Below are 15,032 nucleotides of genomic sequence, written 5' to 3'. Positions count from 1 at the left end.
GGACATTAAAGGCACACGAAAAAATGCCTAAATGCTTCTCAACACATAAAGTACATTTATGTAATTAATGAAACAAAAAGATAAATAATCAGATAGCAAAAAATAAGATGAAAATCTTACATCTAATAGTTCAGTCACAAGAATAAGGTTCACAAGGCGGCAGCAGCAGGATGAGGTATAGAGTACTGCGCATGCCCTTTGTTAATATTGTAATCTGTTTTGCACTAGTCGACAGGGGAGCCAACCATACATCTTATTCACTGGCCAACCTTATTCTCGTGATTGAACCATCTTTACCACATTATTATCGTAATATATGATATGTGGACAACTATTTGTTGTCTGTGCTGTTTTGCAACATCTATCTATCTATAACAAGAGTTACAAACATAGGTTGCCAACAAAAGTTTCAAAATAAATTGCAACAAAGTTGCAAACACAACTCGCCAAGAAAAGTTTTAAAATAAGTTGCCAACAAAAGTTGCTACTTACCGAAAACAGTTGATGTCCGCTTGGGCACGGCAGCTGCTGTTGACAGCTGAGTGGGAGCAGCAACTGAGTTGCGTTTCGCCTGAGTTTCGCTGTCCTTGCCACTTTTCGAGTTCTGTGAAATAGTACAATTACAATACATTACTTGGAAAATCAAAGTAAGGAATACTATAAACACATAATAATCATAGAGCAGTGTTTACACAAAAGATGCCAACTGAGTTTTCAATAAATTGCGGCAATTTGTTGCCAGTTTCTTGAAAAGCAAAGCAGTATTTTTTCATCAATTTGTAGAAATCATCATTTTCAAAATTTGTGTTTCTCACTTAGGGCCGGTTTCCGAGCTCGGGATTTAGCTAAGTTCTAGACTTTAACTGGCTTTAAACTCTGGAGTCAGAAAATTGGCTTTCCGAGTCAGAGCGTTAACGTAGTTGAGGACTTAAATCGACTCTGGAGTTTAGAGATCATGTTAGACCCTGGAGTTTATAATTTCGCTTTCTGAGTGAAGGGCTTATAAATCCAGGACTTGAATTAGATTCTCGCCTCTTTCCGAGTCAAGGATTTATCAAAAATCGTTAAGTCCAGGACTTGAAACAGCGTGATTTTAAACCCTCGACTGGGGAAGGGTTTAAATTCAAGTTCTAGACTTAACTGAGCAAACACAACTCAGTTATTATTTTGGAGTAAATAAAAAGCCAAATAGATGTCATGGAATACCTAAATTATTTGGATTAGTCCATCTAAATTCACAATTTATAGTTTGCAAGTTCATTTTGGAATATAATTGTATCAGAAATTATGCGTAAAAAACTAACCTCATTTTACGACTGTGACAACCTAAAAATGTTCAAGCAAAATAATACAAGGATTGCCATGGAATTTATATTCCAATCTGAATGTTATTAATCAATGTCATATTCAAAATATTAATAATAATAACAATAATAAATTATTACTCCAGTTTTTTTTCAAAACAAATACGTTTTCAAACTCAATAGCCTGATGAAATTTTTATTCCAAAATCACTGGTTAGGATCAATGATCAATAATAGCATAACGTAAAATGAAATGTTTATTCATTCACCTTTCAAATGTTTTGCTTTGAATAGGCCTACAAAGAAATCGAAACATATTTTTACAAAATAGTTTGGAGAGCATGCTCATTTGAATTGTCCCGCTGTAATCAGCTGTTTTCATTTTGCTATAATGCCAACAATACAACAGCAAAACATTGTGAATTTCCCTGATGTTTACTGCGTTACAGTCCTGGACTCAGATAAGTCGAGAACTTGATAGACTCCGAAGTTTAGAAGATAAAATCGTGACTCAGAAAGTCAATTTAGACCCGAGAGCTTATTTTAGTCATGGACTCTGTAAGTCCAGAACTTATAGATCCCAAGCTCGGAAACCGGCCGTTAGTATGTTTCTCAAATATTTTAGAAAATCGATTTTTCAAAGTTTCAGAAAAAAATACTAATTTTTATGGTACTGTAATTCGATTCTACTGTCAATGTTCTCAATCAATGTTTAATTTATTTTCAATTTAAAATTTAATAATTAAGTTTCTGTACTGAAAAATCATATTCATTGATTTGACATGCACATCATGGTGAACATCAATTATTATTATACTACTGGTATTCACTATTGGTGATTTAAATACACCACAATTGCAATGGTTTTAAATTGAATAATAAGACCAAGAAATTGTCAAAAAACTACACATCGACAATACCAACTTCTCAACTACACAAAAAGTTCAATGGTTTTATTCAAATTCAAAATGCAATACACATTTTAGAGTGCATGATCTACTAGAGTCACATCTTGCTCATTCTTCCTCTGAATAGCATTCTATTATTTTTGTTATCATTACTCAAGACAAATAAAGAGATGAATCAGATAATCAAAATCATAACATAAAATAATCAAAAAATAAGACAATCTAACTCCGAAGATACCAGTATTATTTGATATGGTGTTTTTCCGGCTTTAAAAAATATCAGTTCTACAATCATTAACAACTTAAGATTTGGATATTTTCTAGTGATGTGCTTTGACTTGTGCATAGCGCTGATTTTTGTATCATTTATGTTATGTAGAAAATGTTTCATGTCGAATCCATGAACATGAGTTTTGACGATGTTCATGAACAAGTTTTGGACGATTCCCTGTTTTTCAACACGTTTCCAACAACGTTTCAATTCGTTGAAGGCTTGAATTGTTACCCTATCTATTCTATTATTGTTCTAAATCTATTCTATTTTCTTATTTATTTTCTATTCTATTTTATTTTTTAATTGAGGTGACCTTGAGCGAGTCGCGTCGCCTGAGCGGCGTGGGTGTGGGTGCGGGTGATCCGGCCTCCTGCACAGACATGGACCGCGACTCGTACATGCGCCGTCGCTCGGCAATTGTCGCGTTGCTGTTGCTGTTGCGTGCTCCGTCGCATTGCTCCTCCTCATCTCCCCCTCCAACACCACCCCCCGCCATCACCACATCATCTGTCGCACTCTCGTTGGCGCTCTCTTTCTCGCCAGAAATCTCCAGCTGTGACACAGAGCCGTTCAACAGTTTATCCTGGAACATAAATTTATGGCATAAAAGTGAGGATTCTCAATTTATGTAGCAAAATCCCATCAAAATGTTACCTCTGTTTTTACTAGTAGTTCTATGAACAGTAGACCTCACGCAGTTTTCTCATCCACAAGTATCTGATGTCACCTGTTCTAGTTGAATCACAATTCACAGTTGAATCACAATTCACAGTTGAATCATAATTTACTGTTATTTGTTTTCTCCAAGATCAAAAACTGACGTTAATAAAATCAGTTCACGTTTTAATTTGTACTTCATATGATGATTTATCCAGTTCCGTGATAATCTTTCCATCTGATAAAAATATTTCTCAACTATTCTAAAATAGTTTTTTTTCAATCAAGAATATAATAATTTCTTCAACATTATTTATTTCATTTAATCATTTTTTTCAATCACCTATCATAGTCCAGTCAAGGAAAGGTTATAGAGGGAAAAGTTAGGAAGACAATTTTTGACCCCGCAGTTCTGTTTAGGGTAGTAAGGAGGTAAACATATCAAAAGTCCCCACCCCTACCCCCTGTGAAAGGGGGTGTGGGTGGTTTAAAGGTACCATTTTTTGGTTTCTCGCATAAAACTCAAAAATATGTATCTTAGGGACTTGACTGTCATATAAAAAATCAAAGCTTACATAATTTCCTACAATATTCATTTCACAACTTTTTTATATCTCCTCTAGTTTCCGAGATATCCGCTCTTGAAGGTGAGACATTTTTGAAAAAACACTTTCCCCACTAATTTTTTTCTATTTTTGCTCTTATACCTTTTCAAAAAAAAATCAACGGGAATCCATGTCGATTATGAGCTCATAGAGCATTGTATTCTCTTTTCATGTATAATTTCACACTTTGACGAATTTCCCTACACCTTTTTGCAGCAGCTTTAGTGTCGAGTGTGCAATATCCATTTTTGCAACAATAGACCAATTGACAAAGGAATTTGGAGGGAATGTTTAAAATTAAATTTTTGACTTTGCAGCTTTGTTGAGACTAGTTAGGAGGAGAACATATCAAAAGTCCCCATTCCTAACTCATGTGCTAAGGGGATAAGGGTGGTTTAAAAGTTGCATTTTTCAGCGTTTTGCTTCCACGCTCATATCTTGAGAACAGTGCGTTCAACCGACATAACTAACTATTCAAAAATAAAGCTTGATAAATTCTCCACACTTTTTGTTCAGTGGAATTTTATGATATTCCAATCAGTTCCAGAGATGTTCGTTCTTGAAGGTGTGTAATTGTTAAAATAACAGGTTTTTTCCAATGTTTTGCTCTTTCAGGGCTTACAGGGCTTGTGATACCATTCTCAAGTCTGTACCTTCAAGGAGTCATGAGTTACACGGTTTTTTGATTGTTGGGATTGGCATTTGGTGGAAAAAGCTTGTTTTCCGCTGCAAACAGTACTTTTCTCTCTTTTTCAGATGACGCTCCAGCCGTGGAATATGGACTTGCAGCCTCCAACTAGATGTCATTTTGAAGCTTTGGAAATATACTAAAACACTGTACCAATAACACTAGTGTATGTCTACTGCGAATACATTTACAGGGTGGAAAGTGAAATATTGGCCCCGAAAAATGTATGTTTCAAGTTTTTGAAGTTGAATAAATCATGAAACGAGTGGTCGAAATTAGTAGATTCTCTCGAACATCATAGTTTGGTTGATTCTGAACACTTTGGTGGTATAACCAATCCGATACCTCTCACAATAACTAAATAGCAAGCGATATAAAAATTTCTGTCAATAATGACCGCCATCTTGAATTTTTCAATGATGTCGAATATTTTCGTTGTTTCCATCATCAATATTCTTATTCGTCTTGTTGTAACGAAGAGATTGAGACCATTTGCAAGTCTCTATCTTGAAGTAGTCATGAAAAAATAGTTTTTTAGTTCTAGCTTGTTACCTCATGCATATGGAAAAACGCACCAGAAACCATGCAGTGTTTTCTTTGGAGGGTGCTGGAGAACTCATTTCTTGACGTAAAGCGCATGAAGATAATATATCGTTCCAAAGTTGAAAAACGCGTTAAATTTCATAGATTTAAAATTTCTCTGTATCTCTTGCACGAAAAAAGTTATAATGGAATAAAATTTGAAAAAAATAGAAAAACTTTTTTTGGGCTTTTGAAGGTTATAACTAAAAAAAATATGCGTTCTAGAGGAAAATTTTATAGAACAAAAATTTTAGAGAAAGATTTTAAAAATATTTTCGTCTAGAAAAACGGTTGAATATCTTGAACGGCTATTGAAATTGAAATACAAGCGATATAGCAAAACCCTGAAAATTTTGGCGGCCATCTTGTTTCCGAGGTGTTTGCCTGTGATTTCGACTTATCATCATCACGATCCTTATTATGCTAGACCTAACGAAGAAATTGAGATATCTTCCACGGCTGCTACCCAAAAATGACCACGGAGTGCCTTATTCATGACATTTGCGCCCGGATTAATAATGTAATTCATATTATCTAGAGTTTACTGGAGATCGAAAATGATGTATCAACCAACCAGTATCTCAAATTTTCCAACAATAAAATAAATGGTTGTGGCAATTTTAAGTTGATCTATCTAATATAGAGATAGCTAGAGTTAGAGTTAGCAAAATACATAGCATTATGACAGTTTTTCAGAAAAACTGATGAGAGAAACATAGGGATTTTATAATTTATTTTCTCAATAAATTGAATTGGAATAAATGGTGTTTTCTCGGTTTTGTAGCAAAGGTGAATAATAACATATGTTTATGATATATGTGTAAAGCAGGGAACCCACTATGCCGTCACCGTCAGGCGCCGTCCGGCACCGACCGTCACCGTTGCGTACCGGCAACATTGCTTTGCATTGTTTTGAACGAACGGCAACCCACTATACCCGTCCGTCACCGGCCACGACCGTGTCTGTGAGTCACCACCGGCCACCATTGCTGTTTGTGGCATTCTTGCCGGATAGCCGGTCCGTTTTTTTATCATTCTTCCAGTCGACATTCAACTATCAGGGAAGTCACATCGCCAGTGTTTTGTTGTAGTGCGCCTTTGTTCTGTGAGCGATGAGTACGGACGAAATGTTGATAGAGGCTATTAGGGAGTATCCCTTCCTGTATAATACTAGTGATAATAGTTATCACGACAACAGGAAGAAAGATAATGCTTGGCAGGAGATCTCAGAAAAGTTTGATACCATGTCAGGTAAGTTATTTACAAATATTATTCTGTAAGCGAAATTATGAAATAAGTTTTGGCCGTTTGACAAATCACACGATGATGGGAAAGGGCTCAAATTAAAGGTCTTGATCCCAGGGACTCGGGAAAAGTTAGCAGTTGTCTTAAAAGTCAGCACATGCTGCGGCTATTACTAGCAATTCTTCGTCTGATGAACTCTCCACCGCAACTGATGCATTTCTTCTGGTTAGCTCCGGTTTCTGACGGAGCTAACCAGACGGGCAAGTGGGTTATCGCCGGAAAAATGACGGTGAAGGCGGCGACTGACGGTGACGGTCGGTGCTGGACGGTGCATGACGGTGACGGCATAGTGGGTTCCCTGCTTTAAGACATGAATTTGAATATCTTATGGCTATCACACTCCAAGCGAAGCGTAGCTAGAAATATGTCTTTGTTAGACGTAGCCGACGTATCTCCTAATGTTAAACAATCAGTCCATTTCACACCGACGTAGCTCAGATTTAGCATTGGGAGATATGACGGCTATGTCTTCCGAAGACGTACTCTAACTCCGCTTGGTGTGTGATGGTCATTAGTTTTTGTTGCCGAATTAGTACTACTGAAGAGCGTAACATAGGGAACAGTAAAGCAGTTTCTCCTGAAGCATTGAATTGTGATAATTTTCTTAATTTCCTTGATTTTCTTTTTGCTGGTGATGCCTAGATTTTATATTTTATTTCAGTATATGTATGAATAAATATGAATATTTATTTATATTTTTAATGATATGTCATATTATAAAGAGTTTGTAATATGTCTTAAATATTCTAAATTGGCAATAAATGAAATTTTGTATCAAATTTTGATACAGATATGTGGAAAATCCTAAATGAACTCACATCATCGGACGGCTGATTGGCGTGCAAGCTTTGGGGCGGCGAATCAGCTGTGACCGGCTCGGGGCTGTGAGCGCCACCTCCATTGACGGCAGCCGGGGGCGGCGAGACGGCTGGGGGCGGCGGATCAGCAACAGCTGGCGCACTGGGCACATCTCCACCACCCGCCCCCGTATCTACTGATGCCGACGAGGAGAGCTTCGGCGGAGTGAACGGTTTTGGGCCCAGTCTCGGCTGCGAAACGAAATCAACATTTCAAAAATTAGAAAGTAGAATAATTTTCCAAAATTTGTTAAACTTGTCATTAATATTTTAACTCAATTTTTCCACACCATTTTTTTTCGCTATTTCATTAAATAATTTTCACATGAACCAGTGCTGAATTGAATTTAAGAGTTTATTCAAACCTAGGAGGACGAAGTTAGGGCGCAGCCGGCCCTCTCTTACGCTTGACTCTCTGAATATTGACAGCGATTTGATTATCGATATAATATACTATTATATTAATATAAAAATATAATATAATTTACTTAATTGCACAACACGCCGTGCTATGCACGGTCTAGTGTGTGAGTAGCTCCACAGCTATTCCTGTCCTTCATGAATCATTTTTTCTATTCTACTGTGAAAAGGATATTGTGTGGATACGGTATCTAAAATTTAATAAAAAGGCTTAGTGCCGGTTGCACAAAAGCCGGTTAAATGTTAATCGTGGTTAACTCCATAAGAACCAAACAGAGAAGCCGTCTTTTCAAAAAGGCCTTCTCTGATTGGTTCTCGTAGAATTAATCACGGTTAAAATTTAACCAGCTTTTGTGCAACCGGGCCTTAGAGTTGCCATGATTACTTATCTATTGAGATAACGAGAAACATACGTGGAGTTGTCAAACGAGTCCTCTAGTGAACTCTATTAGAGGTAAGTGAGGATTTAGAGTAGTGTAAAAATACAAGTGTTTTCGCTGAAAAAAAAGATGAAATATAATATTGCAGTCTAAAACAAATCGAACAACAAACATGCTGAGAAAAGAGCACAATTATTGGAAGAAAGGTGAACAACAGCAAAATAGCAACGAAAACTATTTAGTGTAATATCATACAAGAAAAATGTGAACAAATCAAACTCAATAGGTGGTTTAAAAATCAACAAAAAATAGGAAAAGAAGATCTCTGAAAACTAGGGTGAACAAGAAACAATTTAAACTATTTAGAGAACTATAACACAAGACAAAACAAAAGTGAGCAACTCAAAACTTACAAGATCTAACAACAATAATAAATGTATATTAATAAGAAAAACATTAAAATAAAAATAGAATTAACGCCAAAACAGCAAAAACAACTTTTCTAGTGAACTATCACGCAATAATAAGTTGGGCATGTAGGATATAAATGGTGCTACGAATATGAAAAGAAATATATTTATAAGAAAAGAAGATGACGGAAAGTAGGGTGAATAGAGACATGCTAAACTCACGACATAACAAAGGTGAACAGATCAAACCTTATTGGTGTTACCAACATAAATTATATTAATTAGAAGAGAAGTAGAATAAAAAAGGTAGAATAACAACAAGACAACAATTAAAAATATCTGATAAAAAACTATCACACAAGTGAAACAAGACATACCGGTGGAGGTAAAACTTTATACGCACTATCTATCTACCGCAACATAAATGAAGAAATATATAATTTAGAAGATGATAAATTAAAGTTGATTGATCAACAAAAAGATAGCATCAAACCAATCAAGTGATCACACACGACTAAACATGTGGAGGTAGAGGCTTGCACAAATCAATACCAACAATTTTTTTCAAGAGAGTATATAAACAAAAACTATCAACTGAACTACCACACGAGGCAGATACGTGAGCAGAACAATCCTTATAGGTGCCACCAATTAAAATAAACATGAATGAATGAGAAACGAATAGAACTTAAGTAAAATCAAAGAAGGCAACAACCAATACGAAAAAACTTCTTAGTGTATAAACAGAAGCCATCTAGAGAACTACGACACAAGACAAAACATAGGTGAGCAGGTCGAACCTTATAGGTGCCACCAATATGTACAGACGAGGTGAAGGACACAGGCTGTACAGGGCTTTGAGCGGGAACGAGCTGTACCGGACTTTGAGCGGTGACTGTACTCGGCTGCTGAGCGGGCGGTGACGTCACTGTGCTCTGTTGCTGAGTGGGAGTTGCACCAGATGACGTCACAACATTCACCACCGAATTAGTGCGCGGTCTGGCGACCGGTTTGGGAGTTACGCTGTTGGTGTCCTCCTCAGGAATCGAACTGTTCCGCGACGCTCTCGGCAACGGTTTAGGCGGGAGATTGTTGTCTCCCCCTCCACCACCACCACCGTTCTGCACGTTCTTCATCTCAGTTTTACAGTCGTAGTCGTTGTTGTGGGACTGTTTGTTGTTGTCGATGTTGTCGATCTTCTTGGGCGGCAGCTCGAACAGTCTCTTGCTCTTCTGCTCGTTGGTGTCGTTGTTGTCCTTTTCGAAGATATTGCGTGTTGTGACAATGTTGTTGCGAATGAGGTGCTCTTTCTCGCGTGGTGGTGACGAGGCTCGCTTCACAGGCTGACTGGCTTTGCGACGCTCCTCGTGTTGCAGGCGGACGTCGGCTAGAGAGCCTCTGTGCACCTGATTGCAACCAACCACACAACATTCACACACCAACTCTACAGTCAAGTCCACGTTATAATGGCAGTATTTGATTAATATTGGTGTTGCTATCCTCTATCACTCTACAAAGGAGAGTGCAATCTATCCTCAAGGAGAGTGCAAACTCTACAAAGGAGGTAGCGCTATCCCTTTCTAGCTCCGCAATGTTTCCAGATCGTATTTTATCAATCTAGCAATATAACTAATTAACAGAATATTTAACCTCAATTATGGAAATCAATGCATTGAAAAATATATTCTCTTGACACATAAAATATAATTGAAGATAGATTATTGATACATATAAGTACAGTTAATACATCAGATATACCGGAATAAGCTATCTTCTATAGAAGGCAGTGGCAAGGAAGAAAATCAGCAAAGCTGTTCTTCTATCGTTCTCCACAGCCATTATAACGTCGACCTCACCATGGACCACACAACTCACAGTGACTACTTCAAAAACAAGCTTCCAACAACATAAATGCTTTGCATGATTATCAGTTGTGACTGAGATTCTGTTGTGGCCATGAACAGTAGAAACTTTACTTTCATGAAGTAACGGAATAAACCCACAAATACAGTACGGTACAACAAATTCATGATGATAAGGTCTGACCCGGAAGTCTTGTGTCCGAGTTCTGAGGTAACACCGGTATAGGTTGAATAAAATTAGGTTAAGGGGCGTTTAAATTGGTCAAGTTTCCTTGAATTTCATTTTTCGTCACGTTTGTGTAAAATAAATGTATTTTGCAAACTTGAAGTCAAGTTAGCCAGAACTCAAATCCACTATTCCAATGTAGACCCTTCTTCAAGCTTTGTTGATTCAAGTAGTTGTTGAACATGCTTGACTTTTGGGTTCAACTTGAACCTTGAAGGTACAACCTACAAATGCGAAAATGATTGAGAACAGTTATCAGTGAATATAGAATGTATAGAAACAGCTCAATAAGAAAGTAAGATTCAAAAGAAACATGATTTAAGAATAAAAAATTGAGATTAATTAGATTTTACTTAATAAGTATATACTTTTAAGGATATGTAAACTTGAATTCAAGTAAACCTAACTTCAAGTTTTCAAAATCAAACGTTCACAATCGTTAGAAAGTTGATGAATTCATGGGAAATTGGCCAATATAAACGAATCTTTAACCATCCTTCAAAACCACACAAAAACTTATCATAAATTTTAAATATTCAAAGTGTAATCCATTATCGTTCCTGGATAAAGTGAAGAACATGATGTTTGTCATCAAACCTTCAAACCACAACAAAACTGCAAACTTCAAATGTAATTTGAAAGCGTAATCCCACTTTCAAAGTAACCACATACTGTAAACGAGGGGAATAACAACACAAGGGTGCAAACTTATTTTAAAGAAAACAACAAAAACTATATAAGGAATATTTTTATAAATATTCTGTTTTTTGAAAGTAGCCATAGGGTTTAACCAGATACTGTGAGATATGGCTGATACTTTACATGTGAGCTTTTAATATTAAACAAGGCAATGATTTTATATAAAGCTCATAATGTTTCCAAGTTCAAAACTAGAAACATTGACAAAGACTACAACATATATTTTGTCATAACACTAAAACGACCACATTGCAACGAATATTTTTATACACCATACAAATACAACAGCCACAAGTTTTGACAGATATTGTAACGAATATTTTCTAGTCATCATGAAATTAAAATAACGCAATTGTAGCAACAAACATTTTTAGGAGATATTTAGCCACAGACCTGATGAAGGTTCTTGTTGGTGGGATCAAGGCTGATCTTGACGACAGGGGTGTCCGTGCCCTCCATCCACTGTCCCGCAGTCACCGACGAATCGCAGCCCGACGTCACGGGGAACAGGTCACTGTGGAAGTCTCTGTACGACTGAAATCATAAACAATATTTAAAATAAATTTATGTAATTCACGATAAACTTCTATTGTAACAAATCATAATTGGATCAATTATTGAATGGAGCATATCCCTTGGAAGTATCTGTAAGGTCTCTGCCCACTGCACCGTATCATACTAGGACCGGTATAGGAACGGCACATGCAACAAAGAATAGTTCACGTGGGCGATGCCCACTAGACCGGTCCGTAGTCGTACCGTATAGGAACGTGCCATGACCGGTCACCATACAATTTCTCGGAGAGAATATTTTGCTGGTTACGTTCCATTCCATTTACGTACCGTTCAACAAGTGATGTATAGCCGCGTATGTACCGCGTTGTAGACCCGGTTACTGGAGAAATATTTCTTCGTCGCTAACAAGATGCCTATACAACGTCCAATATTCGCCTTCGGATTTTCATTTCCTTACAGCGTCATGAATCCAATAGAGTCAGGTAGACTTTTTGTGGTTTTTTCTTCCTCCTCATCCAAAATAATGGCAATCACTGCTAGTTTCCTTAAAGACAGCTTATTAGAGTACTAAAGGCATAGCTTAACCAACTGATTACACTTCAACTAACCAACTAACAATATTTAAAATAACTGAAATGCTACACCAGCATGGACGACGTGTTCACTGAGCATATAGTACACAAATGAACAGACAGACATGCACTGTGCACCAGTGGAAGGGGCACGGTCTATGCAAGGTCATCATAACCTAAAGTAGCCTAATAGCCAAGAGTGGCCTAAAAGCCTAAAATATGAATGTAATGTATGATTTTTCTTGTATTAACAAAACTGCTGTATTTTTTAAAAGATCAAAATAAATTTGTGTTGATTTGATATCCTGGTTACTCTATGTACTTATTCTTTCAGATGTTTCTCAATAATTCATGCAATATTTTCAGAAATTTGGTAACTCAACAGCTGTTATGAACTTTTTCCACTCTCTCATACTCTCTCTGTCTCGTTTTCAACAGTCAATAGAAATTTCTCTCTCAGTTGCTAATCACAGGACAAATCCTTTTGAAGAACTTTCAGCGAGTTATCCCAGATTACAGATCCAGATCAAATGAATTTTTGTATCATGAATAAATTTATTGGATTCCAAATTTCATAAAAATCGTTTTTGTGATCCGACATACATACAAACATACAGAAATTGCATGATCAATAGGGTAGGATAAGCATACAGTAATTTTTCACTTGACCTATTGAATAGAAAAATGCATAGTATTTCAGCATTAACTGATAAATAACTCTTGAAGGGTATACAATTGTTGGAACATTTGAATTCAAAACATCCCTAATACCATTGATTCCCATTGATCAGAAACCTGCACCATGTTCACACAACAGATTTTATCCAACAAGTTTCATATTCCATTCACACATTGTTTTTGAATCCACAGGCACCATACATCCATTATTATTCATATCTCTATTCTATTTATATTTATATCCTCAGATTATAATCTCTTTGAGAAAGATTAATTCATCGTAAACAATGAAGTTGGAATATATTCAGATTGACACATATTAATGAATGATTCATAATTAGGTAGCCTACTAGTAGAAATAGAAAGAAAAAGAAAAAATCTCAGTACCCTTTATGAATTATTTAATCACAATAAATAATTCATAAAGGGTACTGAGATTATTTATTTTTCTTTCTATTTCTATAAAAAGTAGCCCTATACAGAAAATAGATAAATTAGGTACTAGTTTATGTTGTTTGCTTACCTTTCTAGGCACCTGATACATAATTGGAATGACAGATGATGATGTCAGCTGTAGCACTTTGTTGACCTCAGCTTGCATGACATTGAGAGCTCGCTTGGGCACCAGACAGGCTCCCTTCGTCTGCTCACCAGAGTGTCTTATACCTTCAACCAGGTACGGATCTCTGAAACATCCAAATAATATTCACAAAACATACTCAAAGCATGTTCATGAGCAGTTGATCACTCTATTAGGTTACTGCATAGTTGTATATAACTTCCAGCTGTTTGGGCTCGGTCTCAATGTTCGTCTTTAAGCCAGGTACAGTAACTAAGTATATGGTTATCTTTTTTCCTTAGGGCTACTCTTGAATAGAAATGAAAAATAAAAATCTAATTACCCTTTTTAAATTATCAAGTTTTACTTGATAATAGCATCATGGCCGAAACATGTTGTAAATAAACAAATTACTAGTAGTTCTGTGAACAGTAGAACTCGCGCAGTTATAAACCACAGCCTCCTCTTATACTGTCCATCACAGTAAATCCTGTCTGTAAAACGTGTCGGCAAGATATCGGTGTGAAAACAGCTAATGGCTGTTGGGGTTGGTGTATCAAAAATGCTAACATCAAAAGCTTATTTCACTTTTGTCAAAGCTTACAGTTTTGGGTAAGTCCTGTTGCTCTCGCCCCTATCTATATTATGATTTGTAATTGTATCAACAAATAAATATTATTCAATAATAAGTGTGGTGATATTAAGTGCAATATTTGACTATAATTTGGTATTTTAATCATTCTAAATTCTAAATTTCTAGCTCATAAATATTTTTCGACAGAAATTGAACTTGACTTTCCTCAGTAAGAACATAACCTATTTTTTCGGACATTTTACTATTTATCAAAATTGGGAACAGAATAGTTTTGGGCTATGCCTGTTGTTCTATCCCGATCATATTCATATAATTATGATTTGTAATTGTATCAACAAATAAATATTATTCAATAATAAGTGTGGTGATATTAAGTGCAATATTTGACTATAATTTGGTATTTTAATCATTCTAAATTCAAAATTTCTAGCTCATAAATATTTTTCGACAGAAATTGAACTTGACTTTCCTCAGTAAGAACATAACCTATTTTTTCGGACATTTTACTATTTATCAAAATTGGGAACAGAATAGTTTTGGGCTATGCCTGTTGTTCTATCCCGATCATATTCATATAATTATGATTTGTAATTGTATCAACAAATAAATATTATTCAATAATAAGTGTGGTGATATTAAGTGCAATATTTGACTATAATTTGGTATTTTAATCATTCTAAATTCTAAATTTCTAGCTCATAAATATTTTTCGACAGAAATTGAACTTGACTTTCCTCAGTAAGAACATAACCTATTTTTTCGGACATTTTACTATTTATCAAAATTGGGAACAGAATAGTTTTGGGCTATGCCTGTTGTTCTATCCCGATCATATTCATATAATTATGATTTGTAATTGTATGAATAAATAAATATTATTCAATAATAAGTGTGGTGATATTAAGTGCAATATTTGACTATAATTTGGTATTTTA

At 35.9% G+C, this 15,032-nt stretch overlaps 1 protein-coding gene across 2 annotated transcripts in view; it reads right to left on the bottom strand.

The window, feature by feature from the left end:
• LOC111045201 (coronin-7) overlaps positions 1–15,032 on the bottom strand; it is a 34,233-nt gene that overhangs the window by 10,306 nt on the left and 8,895 nt on the right. The window contains exons 8-13 of one of the 2 annotated variants that reach the window (XM_039423338.1): positions 13,467–13,629; positions 11,571–11,711; positions 9,191–9,796; positions 7,142–7,372; positions 2,800–3,069; positions 493–604 (exon numbers count right to left, since the gene is read on the bottom strand). In XM_039423338.1, the coding sequence (XP_039279272.1) occupies positions 493–604; positions 2,800–3,069; positions 7,142–7,372; positions 9,191–9,796; positions 11,571–11,711; positions 13,467–13,629 (1,523 nt within the window). The remainder of the gene's footprint in view (positions 1–492; positions 605–2,799; positions 3,070–7,141; positions 7,373–9,190; positions 9,797–11,570; positions 11,712–13,466; positions 13,630–15,032) is intronic. The other variant, XM_039423339.1, reaches the window with a different exon arrangement.

The sequence above is a fragment of the Nilaparvata lugens genome, chromosome 3 (assembly GCF_014356525.2).
Source record: "Nilaparvata lugens isolate BPH chromosome 3, ASM1435652v1, whole genome shotgun sequence".
Lineage (NCBI taxonomy): Eukaryota > Metazoa > Arthropoda > Insecta > Hemiptera > Delphacidae > Nilaparvata > Nilaparvata lugens.
This window is presented reverse-complemented; position numbering and strand designations above follow the sequence as displayed.